The sequence below is a fragment of the Theropithecus gelada genome, chromosome 11, assembly GCF_003255815.1.
Source record: "Theropithecus gelada isolate Dixy chromosome 11, Tgel_1.0, whole genome shotgun sequence".
NCBI classification, from domain to species: Eukaryota; Metazoa; Chordata; class Mammalia; order Primates; family Cercopithecidae; genus Theropithecus; species Theropithecus gelada.
In genome coordinates, this window is record NC_037679.1 from 70,588,658 (window position 1) to 70,614,361 (window position 25,704).

General features: G+C 39.8%; 1 protein-coding gene across 5 annotated transcripts in view; it reads right to left on the minus strand.

The window, feature by feature from the left end:
- Positions 1-25,704, minus strand: part of ATXN2 (ataxin 2) — a 154,438-nt gene that overhangs the window by 68,254 nt on the left and 60,480 nt on the right. For all 5 annotated transcript variants that reach the window (XM_025401242.1, XM_025401245.1, XM_025401243.1 and 2 more), the window contains 4 exons: positions 9,043-9,167; positions 4,398-4,489; positions 3,392-3,589; positions 1,773-1,951 (listed from right to left, as the gene is read on the minus strand). In XM_025401242.1, the coding sequence (XP_025257027.1) occupies positions 1,773-1,951; positions 3,392-3,589; positions 4,398-4,489; positions 9,043-9,167 (594 nt within the window). The remainder of the gene's footprint in view (positions 1-1,772; positions 1,952-3,391; positions 3,590-4,397; positions 4,490-9,042; positions 9,168-25,704) is intronic.

The following is a 25,704-nucleotide window of genomic DNA, read 5'->3' on the forward strand; positions in this document are numbered from 1 at the left end:
ACAAAAATGATTTCTTGTACATTTTAACCCTTTGAGGACAGTCATTTGATTTGTGATAAGTTTTAGCATAACTTAACAGACATAAATTCACATTTTACTTTAACCTCCTTAAGATTAAGTCTGTTTAAATGAATACACGTTCCCAAAGGGTTAATTAGGATCTACACACACTATTAAAGAAGACAGTTAAGACTTTGCCTATTAATCTTGCTTCTATAACTGTTTCTCAGTAATCAGTTGTTTAAAGGAATATAACATACACTAGATAATTTCACATAATAAATCACAATAATTCCTACTCAGGAATAAGATTATTTACTGTATTAGTTTTAACTCTGAGGCATAATGAAAATAAGCAGTAGCTATTATATCCAATTAGAAATGCTGGTTCCTTACAATTATCTATGATTTTCATCAGGTTTACACTTGAACCTAAAATTCAGTTTGAAATCTCATTAAGCAAGTCTCATTTAAGTAGAAATAAAACATTACTCTTCTAGAGTCACGAGAGTATCAAATGATAATATTCATTGCTCTTTCAAAAAAAAAAGTCTTGACCTCATTAAACTAGAAAAAGGGAGACTTTCTAAATAATTTACACAGTTATCTAAGCGACTGCTTAATAAATACTGCAACTACAAAGCAGTCATCACCAAATAAATTTATATTGATGGATATGCCTAGGTAAAGATACACATAGTATTTAACATTACATATCACTTACCTTAATCTTATCAAACAGTCCAGGTCTCCTCTCCATAGGGTTCCACACACTTGAGTATCATACATTTTTCAGCCCCCTTCAGGTTTTTTAGCTTTAAAATTCTGTTTATAAACAACTAAAATCTTTCCTCAGTGAGCAAAGAAATTTCACCCCCAATATTAAGTACTGAAAATACTCAAGAGTGTCCATTTGGAGAGGAATTCTGGAGAAAAGACTCAATGAAAACAAATGAAATTGGAAACTGAGCGTTCTCTATTTTCATCTTTCTAACTTTCCAAATTTAAATAGCTAAAATTGAATGACCACTCTTTTCCCAAAGTTAGTAACATACTATTGCTATTACTATTCCCATACTATCCACAGAACTGTTGTTCAGTATCCCTGATTAATGGAAAAGATCCACAACCTACAAGACATATTCAACCTAGATTTAGAGGTAGAGTAAAAAATGTCTTCCTACTAATGATTCAGGTTTCTTTTACTTAGGTTGCTAAACTGTAACATCCACCCTTAGACTAAGGGTTGTTTTTGTTGTTTTTTAAGCGCATTTCTTTAATTACTTTCTTCACATGACTCTTGATCATGTCTTATATTATAAAAGCTACCTCAGATCCTTTCTTGAAGTAAGCATAATATAGAAACAAATAATGAGAATTAATCTATATTAACCACAGTGTTGCACATAGGTTAGAATTTTCCATATAAATTATGTCTAAATAATTTTATCATCCAGTGTTTTTAAAATTGAGAACCTACCCAAAGTTTCCAATTTCTTTATATGTGGAGTGTTTTTGGCCAAGTGATTGTCTTGGGTTAAATGTAGCACTTTATCATGAATATTTCATCATGCTAAATAATGTATATGCCAATGACGTACACAATGTTTTACTAATTTGATATCCACAAAAGCCAATTTTAAGTAATGCTGAAGTGAAAAACTACTCCCCAAATCATTAAAGTGCACATTCTTATCAGTTATGCAAACTATTTTAAGTATTTAGAAAACTATTTGATCAATGATATTGACAAGTCTGCTCAAAATACTTGCCTCCATTAACTACTCTTTGGTCTGAACAAGAATTCGGGTTGAAATCTGAAGTGTGAGAAGTGGATCTTGATGGCATGGAGCCCGATCCAGGCTGGCCCATACGCGGTGAATTCTGTCTCCCACTTCCCCAGGATATGACTTCTCTATTTCTTTGTCCAGGAGGAATATATTTATTATCCCTGAAAATGAGAGATCCTCTAAATCATTTTATTCCAAAAGGTACCAAGTCAATGAAACATATCTAAAAGTCATCTTGACAGAAGGGAATGCTTGTTACAAAAAGGTTCTACACTAAACCAAACTGCCTCACTCCCAGATGCTCTGTTCTTCCATCTTACCCTGAGTTCTAACCTCTGGCCTGTCCCTTCACTTAGATTCTGCTCCTAAGCACAAAGTTTAACAGATGTGTGCTCATTCTCATCCGACTTGACCTCTCTGTGGCTGATTCTATCAATCTTGGTCTATCTTCAACATTTCTTGTCCTTCACTTTCTCAATTTTATTTTCTCTGAGATATCTTCTTTCACTGGCTGTTCTTTGGTTTTCCATGGCTCCCATATCAGCAATGCTGATGAAACCTCAAACTGAACCACCAGTCTCACAATGTCAACATCTGTCAGTAGACATGTCAATTCAAATCACCAGACTCTAAGCTGACTGCCTTGAAGAGAGGATGCATCTCTTAGTTTATCAGATAGGTAGCAGGTATTTCTGAACATATGTTTATGAATAAATGAAAGACCCACAAGTCCCACAAATGCAATTAGCTGCACAAATGGAGTCATAGTTTTTCCCCTCAAACTTGCTCCATGGTTCCTCTCTCTCTCACCAGTACATCCATTAAGTCACTTAGTTATCAAATAAACCTCAGGTTCATCCCTGAACTAGGTGGTTAACAAATTCTCACAGTTGAACTATTTCAATGCACTAACTGTTCTCTGTATATCAGCCAGTCCTCAATGCCCCAGGGTTTATTCACCTCATCTCCTTCCAACAGGGTGCTCTTTAGCATGACATGCCAAGTCCTTCAATGACCTCAGTTCCTACTGTCAACTGCCACTGCTGCACCCGACACAGATCCTGTGTTCCAGACACACGCAACAACCAGCCCTTTCCTGAGCTGGCCAAATTTTCTCACACAGCCATGCTTGTACATGGCTTTTCATCAGGTGAGAAATTCTTCTCCCAACTCCTCTCTGAATGTCAAAGATCCTATTATCTTATCACAAAATGTCACCTCCTCAGTGAGGTTTTCTCTGACTCTATAGGTTATGCTAGCTCCTCCTCATTCTGTATGTTACTAGTACTTTGAACATGCCTTTAACCAAGCAAATCATATTGTACTGCTGTGATTGTTACACGTATCCCCTACCAGACCACTATTTTAACAAGCTCTTCAAGACCTTGGATTGCTCACCGTGATATACCACAGAGCTTACTCTCAAAAGCATATTTTCCAAGATTACCATAACCTTCTCTCTAACAGATCTTAAACCAATTCTACTTGCATTCTCTACCTAAGCTATATTAAAGGAAGAGGAAATATAGTAACAATACACCGTCTCACACAGACCTTGAGTTGTGTATCCAAAATACTGCATCATGATTTCCTTTAAATACCTAGTGTTTATGCTGTGCCCCTCACGTTCACTGGAATTTCTCTGAACTGCTGTGTATTTTTCTTCCTCACTCCTATCATCATTTTCCAGGGCCACTCGAGCTTTGTACTGGGCACTTGACTCAATTTCTTCTGCTAACTGGTTTGCCCTTGCTTCCCGTTTTAAAAATTCTTCTGAGTTATCTCTTTCTAAGGGCACCCTGAAACATGAGGAAAAGAAAAGCAAAATGAGTACTTTAAAGCCACAGTTTATATATCTGTCATAATCAACTACTAAGAAAGTTTAGAGTTTAGAATACTGGTTAAAAAACAAACAAACAAAAAAACACTAAAACTAAAAGTTATAGTGATCTGTTTATTTATAAATCAAAATTCTAACTTTTTTTCTGTAACTTTTTCTCCAGAGGAACATATTTTAAAAACTAGTTCAACTGTTCATCATAATCTCTGCCCTTGCAAATTTTGTGTTTTTTAACAACTTAAAAGACAAAACCAGCCAGGCACAGTAGCTCACACCTGCAATCCCAGCACTTTGGGAGGCCAAGGTGGGTGGATCACGAGGTCAAGAGATCGAGATCATCCTGGCTAACATGGTGAAACCCCGTCTCTACTAAAAATACAGAAATTGGCTGGGCATGGTGGCGCACGCCTGTAGTCCCATCTACTTGGGAGGCTGAGGCAGGAGAATCGCTTGAACCCGGGATGCAGAGGTTGCAGTGAGCTGAGATTGTGCCACTGCACTCCAGCCTGGCAACAGAGCGAGATTCCGTCTCAAAAGAAAAAAAAAAAAAAAACCAAAATTTGTTTAGAGGATAAAAATAGGGTATAGGCAAACTACATTTATTCCCTTTTTTTTAATGGAAATTTATCACACGTAGTAATAAGAGAAAAATTATTTCACGTAATTGTTTAACTTAAAAACTAATGGAAACATTTATTCATCATAAATTAAGTTGATGAAAATCAAAGACAAATGCACTAAAATAAAAACAAACTTTTTAAACTTACGTATATGAAGATAAACTGCTATCATACGTAGACACTACACCATAATTTTCTTCATTATATCGAAACATATCATTGGGATCCCATCCATTAGACTAGAAGAAAATGAAGCTTATTTTTCAAAATGACAAAGTATTTGTTCCCTTTCATTCAGTTATAACCAACATCTATATTAACAATATCTAACAAGCTACTTGAGCAAAATTAGCAAATTAGAAAACAGGAAAAAATTTCCTTGAAAATGTTTTAGAAAAATACTTACTTACCAGCCCTTACAGTTGATAAATAACTATACAACACAATTATTTGAGCAGTTATTTTTAAAGTTTAGAACATTTTAATCACTTCATAAAATAGCCTTCAGATCAGGGTTCTCTCTTTTCTCTAACCTGTAAAAGCCATCTTTCAGTAGAGACATCTGCGTTTACCTGTAACCTTCTTGAGATCACTAGTCCTTAGGTCTGTGGAGGACAGGAGGTACATATTTTACTTATTTTAAACAAGGGATTCCACATGGAACAAGGGGTGCTTTTTAATAGCCAAAAATATTTCCAATATTTGGGAGAAAAAAGGGAGAAGCCAACGCTTTCCCCCATGTTCAACGATTCCAAGGTGGGACCACGGTACTAGGTCCCTGGCAACCTCCCCTTCCTCCTGGGAATTCTCAAATGGGAAGGCAGCATGAAACGGTGAACAGGCAATCACTGGACAAAGTCACAAGAACTGGGCTTTAGAACTGGTTTTACCATTAGCAGTTGTGAGACCTCAGAAGTGGCAACTCTGGATCTCAATACCCTAACCTATAACCTCAGCATAGGTAACTCCACAATTCTACGAGGAAACTATAGGAAATTACCATTTGCAAAAGGGAGGCTGCCTTCTTTTTTTGGTGGCGGGGAGCCAGGGGCAAGCAAGTTTATTAAGAAAGTAAAGAAATAAAAGAATTCTACTCCGTAGGCACAGCAGCTGAGGCTGCGTTCTTAAAAGTAAAAGAATCAACCAGTTGAGCCACAGGCTGGAAGATTATTTACCAGTGAATATTAATGTCTGGAAAATCACTTCTCTAATGTTTCAACTCCTTTTTTAAAGCCTTACTGGTGAAAACTATAAAGTCCAGTAAAGGTTGTAATCCATCCCAGAAGAACGAATACAACAACCAAGCAATGCTGATGGCAACCTCAATGCTAAGGCTTGCCTCAAAGTTCACCTGTTAACCTTCGGTCCTCCTGTGCTACTCCAAGTAAGACAATAGTATAAGTCTACCACCAACACAATTCCTTTTGCCAAACACATGGGCAGGAAATTACAATTACTTATGGAGGCTTTAAAATTACTTAAGTAATGTATGCCCTACATAAAAAAAAAGCACACAATACAGAAAGACATCCAGTAAAAAGTAAATGTCTTCCAATCCCAGTGTGCATAAATAACTACTACTAACAGTTCCGGCCGGGCGCAGTGGCTCGCGCCGTGGCTCGCGCCTGTAATTCCAGAACTTTCGGAGGCCAAGGCAGGTGGATCACGAGGTCAGGAGATCGAGACCATCCTGGCTAACAGGGTGAAATCCCGTCTCTACTAAAAATACAAAAAATTAGCCAGGCGTGGTGGCGGGCACCTATAGTCCCAGCTACTCCTGCTGAGGCAGGAGAATGGCGTGAATCCAGGAGGCAGAGCTTGCAGTGAGCTGAGATGGCGCCACTGCACTCAAGCCTGGGCGACAGAGCGAGACTCTGTCTCGAAAGACAAAAAAAAAAAAAAAAGAATTTCAGCGGGGCGCAGTGACTCACGACTGTAATCCCAGCACTTTGGGAGGCCGAGGTGGGCAGATCACCTGAGATTAGGAGTTCCGGACCAGCCTGGCCAACATAGTGAAACCCCGTCTCTACTAAAAATACAAAAATTAGCCAGACGTGGTGGCGGGAACTTGTAGTCCCAGCTACTCAGGAGGCTGAGGCAGGAGAATTGCTTGAACAAGGGAGGCGGAGGTGGCAGTGAGCTGAGATCATGCCATTGCACTCCAGCCTGGGCAACACAGTGAGACTCCGTCTCAAAAAGAGTTTATTGGGTGTAATTTCAGCCATCTTCTATGCAATAAGAATATGAACAGCTCTTTTTTAAAAATACACTCATGGCCAGGAGAGGTGGCTCATGCCAGTAATCGCAGCACTCTGGGAAGCCGAGACGGGCAGATCATGAGGTCAAGAGTTCAAGATCAGCCTGAACCAACATGGTGAAACCCCATCTCCACTAAAAACACAAAAATTAGCCAGGCATCGCAACAGTTACTCAGGAGGCTGAGGCAGGAGAATCGCTTCAACCCAGGACGCGGAGGCTGCAGTGTGACAGAGCAAGACTCTGTCTCAAAAAAAAAATCAAATAGGATCCAAGTGTTCTGCAATGTGCTTTTTCTTTCAATAAATCTTAGATATCTTTCCCTATTGGAACGCCATTCTTTTTGGGAGATGTGTAGTGTTTCAACTGAATGGTAACATCATAAATCTAACTCATGGTATACTGACAGACACTTCGAATGTTTCCAGTTTTCACTATTAGAAATAATGCTATGGCCAGGCATGGTGGCTGACACCTATAATCTCAGCACTTTGGGAGGCCAAGGCAGGCAGATCACCTGAGGTCAGGAGTTCAAGACAAGTCTGGCCAACATATAGTGAAACCTCGTCTCTACTGAAAATACAAAAATTAGCTGGGTGTGGTGGCACACACCTGTAGTCCCAGCTACTTAGGAAGCTAATGCAGGAAAATCACTTGAACCCAGGAGGCGGAGGTTACAGGGAGCTGAGATCACACCACTGCACTCCAGCCTGGGTGACAGAGTAAGACTCCATCTCTCAAAACAACAACAAAAGAAATAATGCTGCAAAAAATTAATTAATTAATTAATTAAATTAAATCCTGGTTGGGCATGATGGCTCACACCTGTAATCCCAGCACTTTGGGAGACTGAGGTGGGTGGATTACCTGAGCCCAGGAGTTCCAGATCACCCTGGGCAACATAGTAAAACCTCGTCTCTGCAGGGAAAAAAAAAAAAAATTCTCACATATAATTATTTGCATTTCTTATGGATATATGAGGGCAAAAATAAATTACTAGAGGTAGAACTGCTGGAACAAAGTGTATGTGCATTTTAGATTTTGATGAGCATTGCCAGATTCTCTCCAGAAAGCCTCTATCAATTTATCCACCTCACCAATAGTGTAAAAGAAGTCTCTGTTTCCTCACATTTTTCATACAGGTGATGTGATATACACACTTGAGAACCATTATATTTGGTTATATATGATTCGTTAAAGTTTGAAAATTAATGACATGTTGCCTGTGTATGTCCAGTTTTATTACTAGACTTGAGGTCAAAGTAGGACATTTTAGGCTTCTTGTCTGAGGAAGAGTGTCATTATTAAGCTGATTAAGTTTCATGCCTTAAACATCAAACATAGATATGTTACAAATTCTCTTTCTACTCAGTGGAAGGTTCTTCATTCTACTCAAATTTTGCTACCATAACACTCATTTTTGGCAAAAGACTGCTTTGCATCTCTATGCTCTCTATCCTAAAGATAGAGTCTTTATTAAGCATTTGTTTTTATTTTTATTTCGCAGAGAAGGGGTCTCATGGCCGGGCGCAGTGGCTCAAGCCTGTAATCCCAGCACTTTGGGAGGCTGAGATGGGTGGATCACGAGGTCAGGGGATCGAGACCATCCTGGCTAACACGGTGAAACCCCGTCTCTACTAAAAACACAAAAAACTAGCCAGGCGAGGTGGCGGGCACCTGTAGTCCCAGCTACTCCGGAGGCTGAGGTAGGAGAATGGCGTAAACCTGGGAGGCGGAGCTTGCAGTGAGCTGAGATCCGGTCACTGCACTCCAGCCCGGGCGACAGAGCAAGACTCCGTCTCAAAAAAAAAAAAAGAGAAGGGGTCTCATTATGTCGTTCAGGCTGGACTCCAAATCCTGGGCTCAAGTGATCTCCTGCCTCAGCCTCCTAAGTAGCTGGGACTACAAGCATGTGCCAGCATACCCAGCTAAGCACTTCAAGTACAGATAATGCATTAAAGAGAGAAGCAAAACTAGTATGTGACAAGAGGCATTTTAGAAATAAGAGTTCTGTTGAGAACAATCCCAATTTAAGACCAAGAAATTTATGTAATGCTTTAATTCCAATGTAACCTAATTATCTTAATAATGACAACCTTTTCTTCAGACAAGAAGCTTAAAATGTCCTACTTCAACCTCATCTCTAGGTGAAGTCAACAATTAAGACACCACTTTCCTTAGGCTACCTTTTTTGGCAGGGTGTTAAAGCAAAACACACTGGCATTTCCTATGATTTCTAATTTTAACTTAAGTTGCTTATTATTATTTAGTTTAATCACAAAGAAGTAATTCATGAGCATCCACAAGAACAGACAGTACTCCTGCTTAATCCCTACAAGTAAAATAACAAACATTTTTCTTTATATACTGCTTGGGAGAAAGTATCTAGTTACACAACAAACTTGCTGCTCTAAATACACTCACTACAATAACAACAACAACAAAAACACACTTCAATTACAACCAAGTGATAGGATGTCATATGCATACCACACTGACCACAGAGTCTAGCACTAATTACAAAGATCTTACTTACTACGTCATTTTCCAAAGCCTCAAGTTCCTCATTGGCTGTGAGTTCACCTGCATCCCAGGGCTCCAGGTCCTTCTCTTTGTGTTCGCCGTTCACTTTAGCACTGATAGCAGAGTCAGTAAAAGCATCTGGAAAGAATGGTTTTGGTTGAAAGTTCATATAGTCAGGCAATCAGCTACACTCACACATATGAATCACCAACAAAGACATATGTTAAAAAACAATTACGAAAAATGAATTTCACATAATTGTTTAACTTAGAATCTAACAGAAACATTTATTCAACATAATTTAGGTTGATGAAAACAAAAGACAAACGCACTATAATAAAGGTAAACTTAAAACGTACGTATGTGAAGATAAACTGCTATCTAAACTGATACGGAATATATAACATTCAGTAAGAGTATGCTTTCACATTTAATCTAGCAAATGGAATCATAGATGACTATCAGTAAAGGTATTTTCTTCTCATAATGCCACATGAAGTCTTTTTTTTTTTTTTTGAGATGGAGTCTCATTCTGTTGCCCAGGCTGGAATGCAGTGGCACGATCTCGGCTCACTGCAACCTCCACCTCCCGGGTTCAAGCGATTCTCCTGCCTCGGCCTCCCAAGTAGCTGGGACTACAGGTACGTGCCACCACGCCCGGTTAATTTTTTGTATTTTTAGTAGATGTGGTTTCACCATGTTAGCCAGGCTGGTCTTGATCTCCTGACCTTGTGATATCCCCACCTCGGCTTCCCAAAGTGCTGGGATTACAGGCATGAGCCACCGTTCCCAGTCCACATGAAGCATATTTTAATGTATTGACATAATTTATTAAATTATATTACAGATAATTACTCTGTGTGTCTCAGAAGTGATCAAGAAAATTTCTGGCCAGATGCGGTGGCTCATGCCTGTAATCCCAGCACTGTGGGAGGTCGAGGCAGGTGGATCACGAGGTTAAGAGATCAAGACCATCCTGGCCAACATGGTGAAACCCCATCTCTACTAAAAATATAAAAATTAGCTGGGCATCGTGGCGCACGCCTGTAGTCTCAGCTACTCGGGAGGCTGAGGCAGGAGAATCACTTGAACCCGGGAAGTGGAGGTTGCAGTGAGTGGAGATCACACCACTGCACTCCAGACTGGCAACAGGCTGAGACCCCATCTCAAAAAAAAAGAAAAGAAAAGAAAAAAGAAAATTTCTATCAATACATCAGAAATAACTCTTTTTTTTTTTTCCTTTTTTGAGATGGAATCTTGTTCTTTCACCCAGATTGGAGTCCAGTGGCACCATCTCAGCTTCCTGTAACCTCCACCTTCCAGGTTCAAGCAATTCTCCTGCCTCAGCCTCCCGAGTAGCTAAGATTACAGGCGCCCACCAACAAGCCAAGCTAATTTTTGTATTTTTAGCAGAGACAGGGTTTCACCACGTTGGCCAGGCTGGTCTCGAACTCCTGACCTCAGGTGATCCACCCACCTCAGCCTCCCAAAGTGCTGGGATTACAGGCGTGAGCCACCACGCCTGGCCTAAAATATCTCTTTTGTTTAATGGATGTACTAATTAGATATATCTTCAAAATACTTGCAGCCAAATATATGTGGATTTTGTTTTTAACTTTCCATATTCATGTCTATGTGCAGTGGTCAATATCCAAGCAAACTCTTGCCATTATTAAAGTAAAGCCATTCTAAGTGGTTTTAACCCCTCCCAGAACCCACTTCTTCATACATAACCACTCTGCTAAAAGTTCAGGCCCTACAGTATTACCTGTCTCAGAAAGTTCAGGTGGCAGGCGTATCTGGACTTCCTATTAACACACACTCACTTTGTGTCCTCTTCTCTTCTACTAATGTTACTGAAGAGTACTGACTTATGAAAGCAAATGTACCATCCACATGTTTAGCTGACCATACTGCTGTCTGGCAAAGGAAATTTTCTCTAGTTGGGAGTTAGACTCAGCTAAATAAAGGACCACTGGGCAATGACGGCATTAGGAAATGCTCTGTAGATATAGGTTTGCATTTAAATGACTGGACCCATAGGGTACCACCTACTATGAACTAAGGAGTAATACTTCTGCTGATCTGGCTCTGCTGAGGAAATTAAGCTCCCAGCCACTGTTTCCTCCCAGTACTGCAAGTTGCCACTAAGAGGAGGAAGGGACGAATCAACAACTAAACACACAATACTCCTAACAAGAGGTTACTCCAGAGGAATTTTTTATTTGGCAATGCTTCTGTAACTGTCATTGTCTCCCTAATGGGCAAAGTGATGCCAAAATAAGAAATCTGAGCCAGCAAATGTAAGCATGGAACTTCAAGCCTAACTAATTCTAAACTCTTCTTATCCCAAACTAGGTGTGGGTAGGTATGAGTGTGTGTACCTGTACATCAGGAAATAAAAGCATCAATCCACCTCTGGGCTTAGCTGCCAGCTCCACCAGCAGCACTACTCCCACTGCTAGCAATTCTAAGAGCCAAGAGTGTGCTGAGGGAGTTCCCCAGAGTAGCAGGACTCAGATGGGGGTGGAATGGAGCATTCACTAGAAATGGCTGAATTTTGGAAAATCTCCGTAAGAGATTCCAAGAGACTAATGCTATCTTACCAACACCTCATCTTTGCTGAAAGCTACTGATGGCACTAAAAATCTGATCTTATTTGATACTAACCTGAATCAAGTCCTACTCTACATTATCTTAAAGTTATGTGGATTGTTGGCAAAAATTAATTTAGCCACGTGTATTTTCAAGAATGTAAAATGTTCCAAGAAAACATCAAATAATAACCTACTTTAAGATCCTGAAATTCCTTTAATTCTTACAACACTAGACAAAAAACTATACTACAGGAAAATTCCAAACCAGTCATATTATCTTCTGGAAGAAGCAACAGGACTGTTCCTTTACATGTAAGATCCTGTTAATGTTTTAATCTTACTAGTTTTTGAAAAGCACACATTTAAGTAAATAAAGCATTTATTTAGATAGAAGCTCAGCATCAAAGACAATACACTTTTGATTCAAGAAATTAAAGCTCAAAGCAGTTAGAGATTTTTATAGAACCATATAAATAGATATTTTTTCTCACTAGAGGGTATGTATGTGTGTGAAAATATTTAGAAAATCTTGAGTCAAGCTGTCTTCAAATCAAAAGATCCCAAAGTTACACACAAAGTAGCTTAAATATGTTTTTATGATATTATTATAAACGAATTTCTAAAAGGATCCCCAAGTAAGAACCAGTGTGGAAAAGCAAGCAAGCATCTAAAACTTCAGTGGCCCAGGCTTTATTCCACTGACCCGAATTTAAGCTGTGTTAAGAGGACATTATTAATAAATCTATTTTTCTCAATGCTACATTTTAATCTTAAATTTTCTATTAACAATACCAAACTTAAAAAAAAAGTATTCACAGGTTATGTAGCAGTCTGGTCTGGTTTCGAGGCATAAATGGGGAAGGGGAAACACATAAGTGTGATTCTATAAAGAATATTCCTTGATTTTAAAATTTCACCAAAAGTAGCTCTTTTTAAAGATGAGTAAAGACTTAGGGGAAGATGTGCAGAAGTGGAGAGTTAGTACAAAATGAGGCTGTAGCATCAGGATGCTGAGGAAAACCCTAGCTATATAAGTAATGCATTTCAGGTCAACATTGCATCACCAGCTAGAAAGGAAGCAAGATCTGGGTATCCATTCTGCACTATTACCAATATCCACTATCGTAAATTCTGATTTATTTTACAATGGTTACAAGTCTGGATTTTTGTTTCTATTTCTTGAATTTTTTTTTAAGAGATGGGATCTTGCTCTGTCACTCATGCTGGAGTGCAGTGCCTCAATCACTGCAGCCCTAAACTCCTGGGCTCAAGCAATCCTCCCATCTCAGCCTCCCAAGTCACTGAGATTACAGGCATGAGCTGCCATGCCCATCAAGTCTGGATTTTAAAAAAAACATTGTTGGTAGTAAATAGTACAATGTTGTAACCAGGATTCCTGCAAAGTTCAGAAAAAACAACTGGCTCTAATCTACAGGCAACTGTGGGAATTTGCATGCAGATTTTACCAATGCCCTAAGTCAAAGTATATTAATTTTCCATCATCCCCTATGGTGAGAAACAAAAGCACTGTAAGAACAAGATGCAAGAATACAAAGTGACTATTAGAAACGTGTTACCTGTTTCTGAAGAAACTACAGGCACAGAGAGAAAAAAGGAAAAACATAAAAACCATCAGATGAGATGATAAAAGAATTAGTTTTTCAATTTATAAAAGCCTCTAGACTAGCAGGCGACGTTGGAGGAAAGAACGAAATTGTATCACCTCCACCCCCTGTATCCTACCTCCATGCTACCCCCATAGCAGCTGGCTCTCAACACCTTCCCTTCTGATTCTGGGCAGAAACCCAGTCATTTTGGGCCAGTGATGCCACCTGGTGGTGGTCATAAAGAAATGTCTGAACCAATGTGTGAAACTCTTCTGAGTATCCCCAGCCCCATACCCAGGAAACAAGAGTACGTATTCAGCTTCTCAATCTTCCCTCTTTTACCTCTGAGCCAATAACGCCTCTGAAAAACCATTCAAACTTGTCTGAGCATCTCTTAAAGGGCCAGAATAATGGTCAAATAACTAAAATGCTAGTGTTTAAACATTAGAAATAAATATAAACTTAAATGTATAAAAACTATAAAATGACATAAAACTGGATGAAATAATCATTAACATCAGATTTAACATCAGAAACCCTCAAATGTGCTTCCAGAGAAGTCATCAAAATCCTCAGCTACCCATTTCAATTCAACTAAATCAGCCTTTTCTCAAACATCAAAATTCTAGATAAACCTAAAAAAATCATATTGTTTTGATCAATTACTATTCTTGTGGGATTTTCAACAACTTTTTAAGACAGTTTCTCATTATGTGTCATCAGTTATATGTGGACCAATCTATATACTATATAAAGTATCAGTATATAGATTGGTATCAGTGGGTGACAACCTGGCAACTGGGACTACTTACTCATTTTTAGCACTTACTGAGTACCTACAATGCACTCATAAGTCTGGACAAGGCGGGGATTCACATTTGACTGATACAATTCCCAGTATTTCCTGTAGGAGCTCCTGGGTGTGAGAGATTAGTTACAGAAACAAAGCAAATCTTTTAGAATCGAATACAGTGAGTGCTACGATACAATTAAGAACAAAGTTCTGAGGAACAAAAGGCTCTGGCTTTCTAAAGTGACAGTGACAGCCTAGCAGCAGCAGCTGATCGAGGCCTTCAAGAATACAAGAAGAAAATAAGGGGAAGTAAAATGATTCCAACATAGACTGGAGTGGCATTAAAAATATGTGTATAGGCGGGGGCGCAGTGGCTTACACTTGTAATCCCAGCACTTTGGGAGGCCGAGGCGGGCGGATCACCTGAGGTCGGGAGTTCGAGACCAGCCTGACCAACATGGAGAAACCCCCATCTCTACTAAAACTAGCTGGGCATAGTGGCACATGCCTGTTATCACAGCTACTCGGGAGGCTGAGGGTAGGAGAATCACTTGAATCCGGGAGGCGGAGGTTGCAGTGAGCTGAGACTGCGCCATTGCACTCCAGTCTGAACAACAAGAGGGAAACTCCATTTAAAAATTAAATAAATAGGCCGGGCGTGGTGGCTCACACCTGTAATGCCAGCACTTTGGGAGAATGAGGCAGGCGGATCATGAGGTAAAGAGATCGAGACCATCCTGGTCAACATGGTGAAACTCTGTCTTTACTAAAAATACAAAAATTAGGCAGGCATGGTGGTACATGCCTGTAGTCCCAGCTACTGGAGAGGCTGAGGCAGGAGAACTGCTTGAACCTTGAATTGCTTGAACTACTAGGAAGGCGGAGGTTGCAGTGAGCCAAGATCGTGCCACTGCACTCCAGCCTGGTGACAGAGTGAGACTCTATCTCAAAAAATAAATAAATAAATAAATAAATAAATGTGTATAAACATTTTCTGAATTGTACACAAGACCACAGGCTTCCCAGGGAAGTGGGACTGGGGGTTAGAGGGGAGATTATCTTTTCATTGTATACTCATCTGTTCTAACTGCATTGTATACTACGAGCATATACTACATCACGTATTATACAGATTATATTAAAGACTATAATACTGAAGAATAACATAAACAAGTTGGGGATAAGAAACACAGTAAGGGTGCAGGATGTATGAATTGGAACAACAAAACCAAGGGCACAGGTGGAGCCATGCTCCTCAGGCTAGAATGGGGTACGGGTATGATGACAAAACAGGACTGTGGGGAGCCTCCAGATTAGGAATTCTTAGCCTTTTTCTTAATACATGGGCCCTTTGACATTTTAGGGAAGCCTACGTAACCGTATTCAGAATGTACTTAAATTCATAAAATACACAGGAAATCAAATGAGAACAATTAACAATGAAATGCAGTTATCAAAAACTAAAAAAATCTGTTGGCATAGTAACATACATGCTTCTTAATTAAAGCATTAAATATTAAGATCCAGTAACAGGTTTAATAACTACTATAAATTTAAAGAGGTGATGAACATACATAATTATTTGAAGACGGGTGCAGTGGCACATGCCTATAATCCCAGCTGCTCAGGAGGCTGAAATGGGAGGACTGCCTGAGCCCACGAGTTCAAGGCCAGAGTGGATAACATAGCAAGATTCTGTTTCTAAAAATAACTTGAGGCCGGGTGCGGTGGCTCACACCTGTAATCCCAGCACTTTGGAAGCTAAGGCAAGCGGATCACTTGAGGTCAGGAGTTGGTGACCAGCCTGGCCAACATGGTGAAACCCCATCTCTACTGAAAATACAAACATTAGCTAGGCATGGTGGTGCGCGCCTGTAATCCCAGCTACTCAGGAGGCAGAGGCAAGAGAATCGTTTGAACCCAGGAGGCAGAGGTTGCAATGGACTGAGACTGCACCACTGCACCTCCAGCCTGAGAGACAGAGAGAGACTCCATCTCAAATATATATATATATAAAAAATAATAATTTGAGATATCCATAACATCAAGCAATATGGAATTAACTGAGTTCTATACATGCTTAAGTCATAAATACTGCTAACACTAGTTGTTTGTTGCCTATATTTTTAAATGGGAAAAAATGCTAAATTTCACTCGAAGGTTAGTGTAAATAAAGATGTAAATTCCTCTTCATCCAAGGTCATCAATGCCCTGAATTCTCTCCACAAATTCCTTGAGAATCCACAGATCCAGGTTAAAAATCCTGCCTCTTTGTACTGACAAGCAGGAAGAAAGAGCCTCTGCCATGAATAAAGCAAATAGGTGAGGGACTAGAAGGAGTGGTCATCAAGGTTGCAGAAACAGGTTTAAGGGAGAAAAAAAAAAAAGTCTGCTGAGCTCTCCTGAGGCAAGAGCTGGAAACTAATCAGCCCCCCAGTGGGACTTTCTCCAGCCACACCCAGCAGGCTGGATTAGGAGTAGACAGAGTTTAAGATCTCAGAGGAACAGAGAGCGCTGTGAGGGGCAAGAAGAGAATAGAAGTGTAGTTTATAGCTGTGGTCAGAGTAGATCTTGGAAGGCATTCTGGAAGAGAAGCAGTCCCTTCCAAGTGATGACACAGTCATGAAAGCAGGATGCTACCACGCTGTGGAGGTGAAAGGGACGGATGGAACAGAACTTAGGAGGCTATGTTTCCTAAAGAATAGTGTTCTCCAAATGATCCATTTGAAAATAAATTATTGCAACACACACTACAGTCGTCTTTCAGTATCTATGGGCGATTGGTTCTAATACCCCCTGGGGATACCAAAATCCATGGATGCTTAAGTCCCTGATACAAAATAGTATATAATATTTGCATACTCTCGCATACTTTAAATCTCTAAGTTACCTATAATACCTAATACAAAGTAAATGCCATGGAAATAGCAGTTGTACTGCATTGTTTAGGGAATAATGACAAGAAAAAAAGTCTGTACATGTTCAGTATAGATGCTTTTCATTTCCCATATAATTTTCTTTCCTCTTTTGAGACAGAGTCTCACACTCTGTTGCCCAGGCTGGAGTGCAGAGGCACAATCTCAGCTCATGGAAACCTCTACTTCACAGAATCAAGCAAATGTCTTGTCTCAACCTCTCGAGTAGCTGGGATTACAGATGTGCACTACCATGCCCAGCTAATTTTTTGTACTTATAGTAGAGCTAAGGTTTTGCCATGTTGGCCAGGCTGGTCTTGAACTCCTGACCTCAGGTGATCCATCCACCTCAGCCTCCCCAAGTGCTGGAATTACAGGTGTGACCCACAGCCCCAGCATATTTCCCATATTATTTTGGATCCATGGTTGGTTGAATTCACAGTATGTAACACATGGATAGAGAGGGCTGACTGTATCTGCAAACTAACATTTGAAGACATCAGGGTCCCAGCCACAAAACTAAGAAATGAATGATAATTACAATTTTAATCATTGTCTATGGTACCATGCCTATGTAAGAGGAAAAAAAAAAGTTCTTCCCTGGTTTAGGAGTATAAAATTGGGTCTAGTGAGTATAAAAATATATTTTAAAAAATTAAAAACATAAAAATATAGTAAATATAAGTAAATTAAGTTTAAAAATATAAATATTTCAGTGGTGGCTCACACTTGTAATCTCAGCACTGGGAGGCTATGGCGGGTGGACTGCCTGAGCTCAGAAGTTCGAAACCAGCCTGGACAACACAGCAAAATCCTGTCTCTACCAAAAATATAAAAAATTAGCCAGGTGTGGTGATGCGCACCTGTGGTCCCAGCCACTCGGGAGGCTGGGGTGGGAGAATCACTTGAGCCTGGGAGGAGGAGGTTGCAGTGAGCCAAGATCTGTATTACCACACTCCAACCTCAGTGACAGAGTGAGACCCTGTATATAAAAAATATATATATGTAAAGTTTTCAAAAATCAATCAAAGGAATACATGTATGTTGAACACCTAGTAACTGTAAGTCACTGTATATATACTAGACACCATGGTTGGGGGGACATTTCCTTAATTCTATAAATTTGTTTTCTAAACTCCAGAAAAGTTTAATGCATTGGGAGAGATAAAATATACTGGCAAAAAGATACTACACACTGCTTCGTAAAGATGAGTGTTTAATACATGACGGAAAGCACTGGTTCTCCAACTGTACTTCATGACATCCTATGATGTCTTCAGGACACCCCAGAAGACAAGGGAAAACTGAGTACGTAGGGAGCTAGGACACCACTAGCTCTTCTTCCGACCACGCTTGTTTTAACTAAGAGTCAGCATGGGATCTCATCAGAGGGAAAAAACTGACCTATTCTATGCTAAAAAGAAAATGTTAAAGTCTGGGCATGGTGACTCACACGTGTAATGCCAGCACTTGGGAGGGCTGAGATGGGAGGATCACTGGAGCCCAGGAGTTCAAGATCAGCCTGTGCAACACAGTGAGATATCTGTCTCTACAAAAGCTAAACTAAAAAAACAAACAAAAAAATTAGCCAGGTAGGGTGGTACATGTACTTGGGAGGCTGAAATGGGAGAATAGCTTGAGCTCACGAAGCAGTAACCCATGATGGCACTACTGCATTCTAGTAGGGGTGACAGAGAGAGACCCTTTCCCAACAAATAAATACATACAAACATAAATTAATTTAAAATGTAAAGTTTAACAGCCATTGTTATAGGCAATAAAAACAAACCACAATGAGCAGGGAAGGTGAGAGAAGACTCTAAAAAGGACAGATGTGGGCTTGGTTTTGAAAAAGTATCTAAAACTCCAGTTAATAAGGTAGATTCTTGAAGTTAGGATTAAATCCAGGAGTAAAAGAAGAAGGCACAGGCTGGCCACGGTGGCTCACGCCTGTAATCCCAGCAACTTGGGAGCCCAAGGCACGTGGATCACAAGGTCAGGAGTTCGAGACCAGCCTGGGAAACAGTGAAATCCGTCTCTACTAAAAATACAAAAATTAGCAGGGCATGGTAGCACGCGCCTGTTGTCCCAGCTTTTTGGGAGGCTCAGGCAGGAGAATCACTTGACTTGAACCCGGGAGGCGGAGGTTGTGGTGAGCCAAGATTGCGCCACTGCACTCCAGCCTGGGCAACAGAGCGAGACTCTATCTCCAAAAAAAAAAAAGAGAAGGCACAAAGTTGGTGATGTCTAACACACAGAACATGCCACAGTAGGTCAGTAAGTGGATTAACATTGGGAAATAATGAGAGATAAGGTTGAAAAAGAGAAGTTCCACTGGGAAGAGTCCTGTATAGCATCCCAACTTTATTCTGTAAGCAATAGTGGCCACTGAAGATTTTGAGCAAGGGATGAGATGATCTAATAAAAGCAATGTCTAAGAATTTCTTTACGTCAATGCCCAGGACTGACTGAAAATGAGAAATCTGGCAGACAAGTTGTTTAGAAGATTATAACAATATTTGCCTTGGTGGAAGAAAACAGGGACCACCCTTATTTTCTATTTTCACTGTTAAATCTTTTGGTATACACTTTTTGAAATTTTTACCATGTGTGCATATATAATTTTTTAAAGTAAAGTTGTAAACAGAAAAAAAATCTACAATGAGATACTACTTCTTACTCTCCCACTAGGATGGCTATAATCAAAGAGACAGACAATAACAAATGCTGGTGGGGATGTGAAAAACATAAGAAACCTCATACACTGCTAGTAGGATTGTAAAATGATACAGCTATGTTGGAAACAGCTATGTAGGATTGTAAAATGATACAGCTACCATGCCCAGGAGACCAGCCTGTGCAACAGTGAGACCTCACCTCTATTTTCAAAAAAATAATAAAAAGGAAAGAAACAGCCCAACAGTTACATAAAAGCTTCAACACAGATTTAGCATATGAGCCAGCAATTATCTTGCAGGTATGTGTGTGTGTGTATGTATGTATGAGTATGCATACACACACATCCCCATGAAAATTGAAAACCTATGTCCACACACAACTTTTTTTTTTTTGAGATGAAGTCTCACTCTGTCACCCAGGCCGGAGTGCAGTGGCATGATCTTGGCTCACTGTAGCCTCAGCCACCTAGCTTCAAGTGATTCTCTGCCTCAACCTACCTAGTAGCTGAGATTACAGGTGCACGCCACCACACCCAGTTAATTTTTATATTTTTAGTAGAGACCGGGTTTCGCCATGTTGGGCAGGCTAGTCTCAAACTCATGGTCTCAAGTGATCTGCCGGCCTCAGCCTCCCAAAGAGCTTGGATTACAGGCATGAGCCACCACACCCGGCCCACACAAAAACTTTAAAAGTCAATGTTAATAGCAGCATTACTTATAAGTCAAAAGGTGGAAATAATGAAAATATCCACCAACTGATGAATAAACAAAACGTAATGCGCCTGTGTACCTGTACAATGGAATATTTGGCCATGAAAAAGAAGTACTAATACATGCCACAACACGGAAGAAACATACCAAGTGAAACAAGCCTATCATAATATATATGGCCAGGTGCGGTAGCTCATGGCTGCAATCTCAGCACTTTGGGAGGCCGAGGCGGGCAGATCACTTGAGGTCAGGAAATCAAGACCAGCCTGGCCAACACAGTGCAACCCCGTCTTTACTAAAAATACAAAATTAGCCAGGTGTAGTGGCAGGAGCCTATAGTCCCAGCTACTCAAGAGGCTGAGGCGGGAGAATCGCTTCAACCTGGGAGGTAGAGGTTGCGGTGAGCCGCGATCATGCCACTGCACTCCAGCCTGGGCAACAGAGTGAGGCTCTGTTTCAAAAAAAAAAAAAAAGAAAAAAGAAAAAACAAAGAGGCTATATATGATTCCATTACTATGCAATGTCCAGAATGGGAAAACCTATGAAGACAATAGATCAATAGTTGCCTGGAGCTGGGGAAAATTGAAACAAACAGAGAGGAACTGCTAAGGGGTTTAGAGTTTCTTTTCAGGGTGATGAAAATGTAAATTGATTGTAGTGATGGTTGCACAATGCTGTGAATATATTTTTTTAAAAAAATGGGCTGGGAGCAGTGGTTCACGCCTGTAATCCCAGCATTTTGGGAGGCTGGGGCAGGAGGATCATTTGAGGCCCAGAGTTTGAGACCAGCCTGGGCAACATAATGAGACCTCATCAGTACAAAAAATAACAAAAATTAGCCAGAAGTGGTGATGCATGTCTGCAGTCCCAGCTTAATCAGGAGGCTGAGATGAGAGAATCGCCTGAACCCATGAGTTTGAGGTTATGGTGAGCTATGATGGCGCCACTGCACTCCAGCCTGGACAACAAAATAAGACCCTGTCTCAAAATAGAACGGAAAAAAAAAAACAAAACCTAATTTTCTCCCTATCTCAAATGAATGATTAAATTTTCTAGCACTATGATAAAGTGAGATAAAAGGAAAAAAAAAAATCCGTAAGAGAAAAATATATCCTGTTTAAGTAATAAAAACCAGTATTTATTTTCCTTACTAATAAATTGTTTGTGAGCGGTACACATTGGATTCTTCAGTTAAAATTCAAGGGAAAACATTTATAAGATAAAATACATCATCTTAGTTTGACTAAGCCCACTAAATAAGAAAAAAGGCACTACAATTAGTAATTTTTCTTCTTGTTGTTGAGACAGGGTCTCACTTGGCTCACCACAGCCTCAATCTCCCTGGGCTCAGGTGATCCTCTCACCTCAGCCACCTGAGTAGCTGGGACTACAGGTGCACAACACCGTGTCTGGCTACTTTTTGTATTTTTTTGTAGAAACGGGGTTTCACCATATTGCCCAGGATGGTCTTGAACTACTGGGCTCAAGCAATTCATCTGCCTTTGCCTCCCAAAGTGCTGAGATTACAGGAATGAGCCACTATACCCAGCTGGTAATTTTATGTTTTTATAGCAATTTTCTTAAGCTCTAAATTAGCTAACTTAAAATTTGAACTAAAAATTGTTTAGAAATGGTATCACTTAAAATGGTGCTGCATTTTACTTCAAAATCAACTAAAAAATAAAAATAAAAAATTCAAACTTACTAATGAGGTTCCTCTGAAAGCTGAGTGAAGATCAATAGCCCACGCTCTACAGAATCAAAAATACATCAAATTCTACAGCAAAGCCTGAGTGGTACAAAACAAGAACAAGACAAAATACGGAAATTCACTTCATGAGGTTTGCTGTATTTAAAAAAATAAGGTGATAGATTCCATGTATGTAATACTAGATTGCTGATTCCCACACTATCTCCTAAAAAGATCAAAAGAAGTTTTAGAAAAGATTCCAATATAAAGATACTGCTGTTTTCATTTTCTCCATTAGGCTTCTGAATCAGGATCTATTTTAAGTGGGGAGGAGGAGGAAAAGCTACCTGGAAGAAATTTCTGCCATCTCAAAATATGAAATTAGCCTAGGCCTGGTGTGATAGCTTAAGCCAGTAATTCCAGCACTTTGGGAGGCTGAGGCAAGAGGATCACTTGGGCTCAGGAGTTCAAGACAGCCTGGCAACACAGTGGGACCTTGTCTCTATTTTAAAAAGAATTCTAAAAATAGAGAGTAAAAGAGACAAAGAGAAAGAGAGAAACAAGGAGAAATTAGTCCAATCATTGTTTGAGCACTTCTTTATAAAAAGTACTATTTTCAGCTCAAAAATTAAAGAAAAAAAAAAAAAAAGAAAGTGATTCTGTAGAAGAGCTAAGACAAAAAAAGTAAATTTAGAAATGTTCAAGAATCAAAAAAACAGAATTTAGGAACTGAAATGTCCATACTATTAGCGAAGAATAGTAGTCTTTTTATAACAACTTATTCTCAAACCTATGGCAAAAGTGTTCAGAATTAGGTTAAGGAAAAGTCAGTAAAATGAAATGAATTCCAATTCTTACAGCTATACAAGTATCTTGTTTCCCTGGCAAATATGTAAAACATTTTATAGATTCGGATTCTTTTCTAATAAAAAACAGAACAACTATTCAAGTACATATGCCCACTTAATATTCTTTCCCAGGAGTATGAAATAGAAATAGAACAAAGTAGAAATTAAACTGAGATAATTTATTCACATTCCTTCTCTTGCTTTATTACTAGTTTTAATATATCTGCTATGCATAAGACTCCACTGAGACCATCCAAGGCAAGAGAAAAAAATACTAAAACCAGACAGTAAGTATATTAGCATTACACAACCCTGCCAGTAAAGTCTTACTGAAAATGTCCTGAAAACATATGAGTTACTTACCTAAAAAAGAGTTTAAGAATGCTACTTGTTTTACTTAAACTATCCCACTAGCAGAGTGTTAAGTGTTTTTGCAACTCCCTCAGTACCACTAAGTAGTATTAATCTTTCTCACATTTACCATTCAGCACGAGCTGATAGACAATCTGAATTTCTTAAAAATAAAATAAAAATAAACTACACTTCTCAAATCATTACAAGTGAGGAGGGCCACCTTTTCTTATGTTCACTGGCTATTTTAAAAACCTTTTTTCTACTTTTCCCAGTTTGTGGCAGGTCTTTTTAAATGTACGGTTACTTTTGGACACATCTAAGTATTTTTGTTTTTGTTTTTTTGAGATGCAGTCTTGCTCTGTCACCCAAGCTGGAGTGAAGTGGCACAATCTTGGCTCACTGCAACCTCCCCTTCCCAGATGCAAGCAATTCTCCTGCCTTAGCCTCCTGAGTAGCTGGGATTACAGGCATGTGTCACCACGCCTGACTAATTGTTTTCTATTTTTAGTAGAGATGGGGTTTCACCACATTGACCAGGTTGGTCTCAAACTCCTGACCTCAAGTGATCCACCCGCCTTGGCCTCCCAAAGTGCTGGGATTACAAGCGTGAGCCACCACACCCAGCCTAAATCTTTACTTTTTTAATAATCAAATATATCAATCTTTTATGTTTTTTTTTTGTTCTGGTAGTCATGCTTATAAAGTCCTTCTCCACTCAAAATTACACAGATTCACAGATCTGCTCCAGTGTAGTTTGAGTGTTGTTTTGTTTAATTACAGTTCTCTCATTAATCTATTTGATTTTATTTTAGTTATCAGTGTGAAGTAGGAATCTAATTTGTCCCCAATGTCCCAGAATCATTTACTGAATAATCCACCTTTCCTCCAGAATTAAAGTGCTATGTTTATTGTATATTAACAAAATACCACATAAACTCAGTTTTGGATTCTCCATATGTAGCCACTATGACAGTTATGTTTTAATTCTTTTTTTTTTTTTTCTTTTTTTTTAAACAAGAGTTTTGCTCTTGTTGCCCAGGCTGGAGTGCAATGGCGCAATTTTGGCTCACTGCAACCTCCGCCTCCCGGGTTCAAGCAATTCTCCTGCCTCAGCCTCCCGAGTAGCTGGGACTACAGGCATGTGCCACCATGCCTAACTAATTTTGTATTTTTAGTAGAGACGGGGTTTCTCCATGTTGGTCACGCTGGCCATGATCTACGCACCTCAGCCTCCCAACGTGTTGGAATTACAGGCATGAGCCACCGCGCCCGGCTGACAGTTATGTTTTAATTCTGACATATTTTAATATTTGGTAGGGCAAGTTGTCCTTTATGACTCTTGTCGAAAGAAATTTCCAAAATTCTTCTGTTACTACACAAAATCTAATAAACTTTAGAATTATTTTGTCAGTTTCTACAAAAACAGAGATATGTATGTGTGTGTGTGTGTATATATATAAATATATATATAATTTTCTTTTTTTTTTTTGAGATGGAGTCTCGCTCTGTCACCTGGCTGGAGTGCAATGGCGCAATCTCAGCTCACTGCAATCTTCACCTACAGGGTTCAAGTAATTCTCCTGCCTCAGCTTCCTGACTGGCTGGTACCCGCCACCATGCCCAGCTGATTTTTGTATTTTTAGTACAGACGAGGTTTCACCATGTTGACCAGGCTGGTCTCAACCTCCTGTCCTCAAGTGATCAGCCCACCTCGGCCTTCCAAAGTGCTGGGATTACAGACGTGAGCCAACACACCCAGCCAAAACTGAATATATTTAAAGATTTCTTTGAGGAAAACTGATAACGTTGTAGTATTAAATAATTCCATTCAAAGTATGGCATGTTTCTCCATTTAGCCAAACCTACTTTTATTTCTCCTTCAGTAGTGTCTTCATAAATCTTCAGTTTATCCCCATGTCCTATGCTTATTTGTTTTTGTTTTTGAGACACAGTCTCGCTCTGTCACCCAGGGTGAAGTGCAACACGGCCATCTCGGCTCATTGCGACCTCCGTCTCCTGGATTCAAGCGATTCTCCTGCCTCAGCCTCCCAAGTGACTAGGATTACAGGTGCCCGCCACCCCACCCAGCTAATTTTTGTATTTTCAGTAGAGCCATGTCGGCCAGGCTGGTCTCCAACTCCTTACCTCAGGTGATCCGCCACACCAGGGTGCTTTGTTTTTGAGACAAGGTCTTGCTTGTCACCCAGGCTGGAGTGCCGTGGTACAACCACAGCTCACTGCAGCCTTGACTTCCTGGCTGCAAGTGATCCTCTTACCTCAGCCTCCCAAGTAGCTGGGTCTACAAATATACACCACCACACCCGGCTAATTTTTGTACTTTTTGTAGAGACGGGGTTTCGCCAAGTTGCCGAGGCGGGTCTTGAACTCCTGAACTCATCCTATGGCCTCAGCCTTCAAAAGTGTTACAGGCATGAGCCACTGCACCTGGCCTATTTCTACACTTTGGATTCTGCTCCCATGT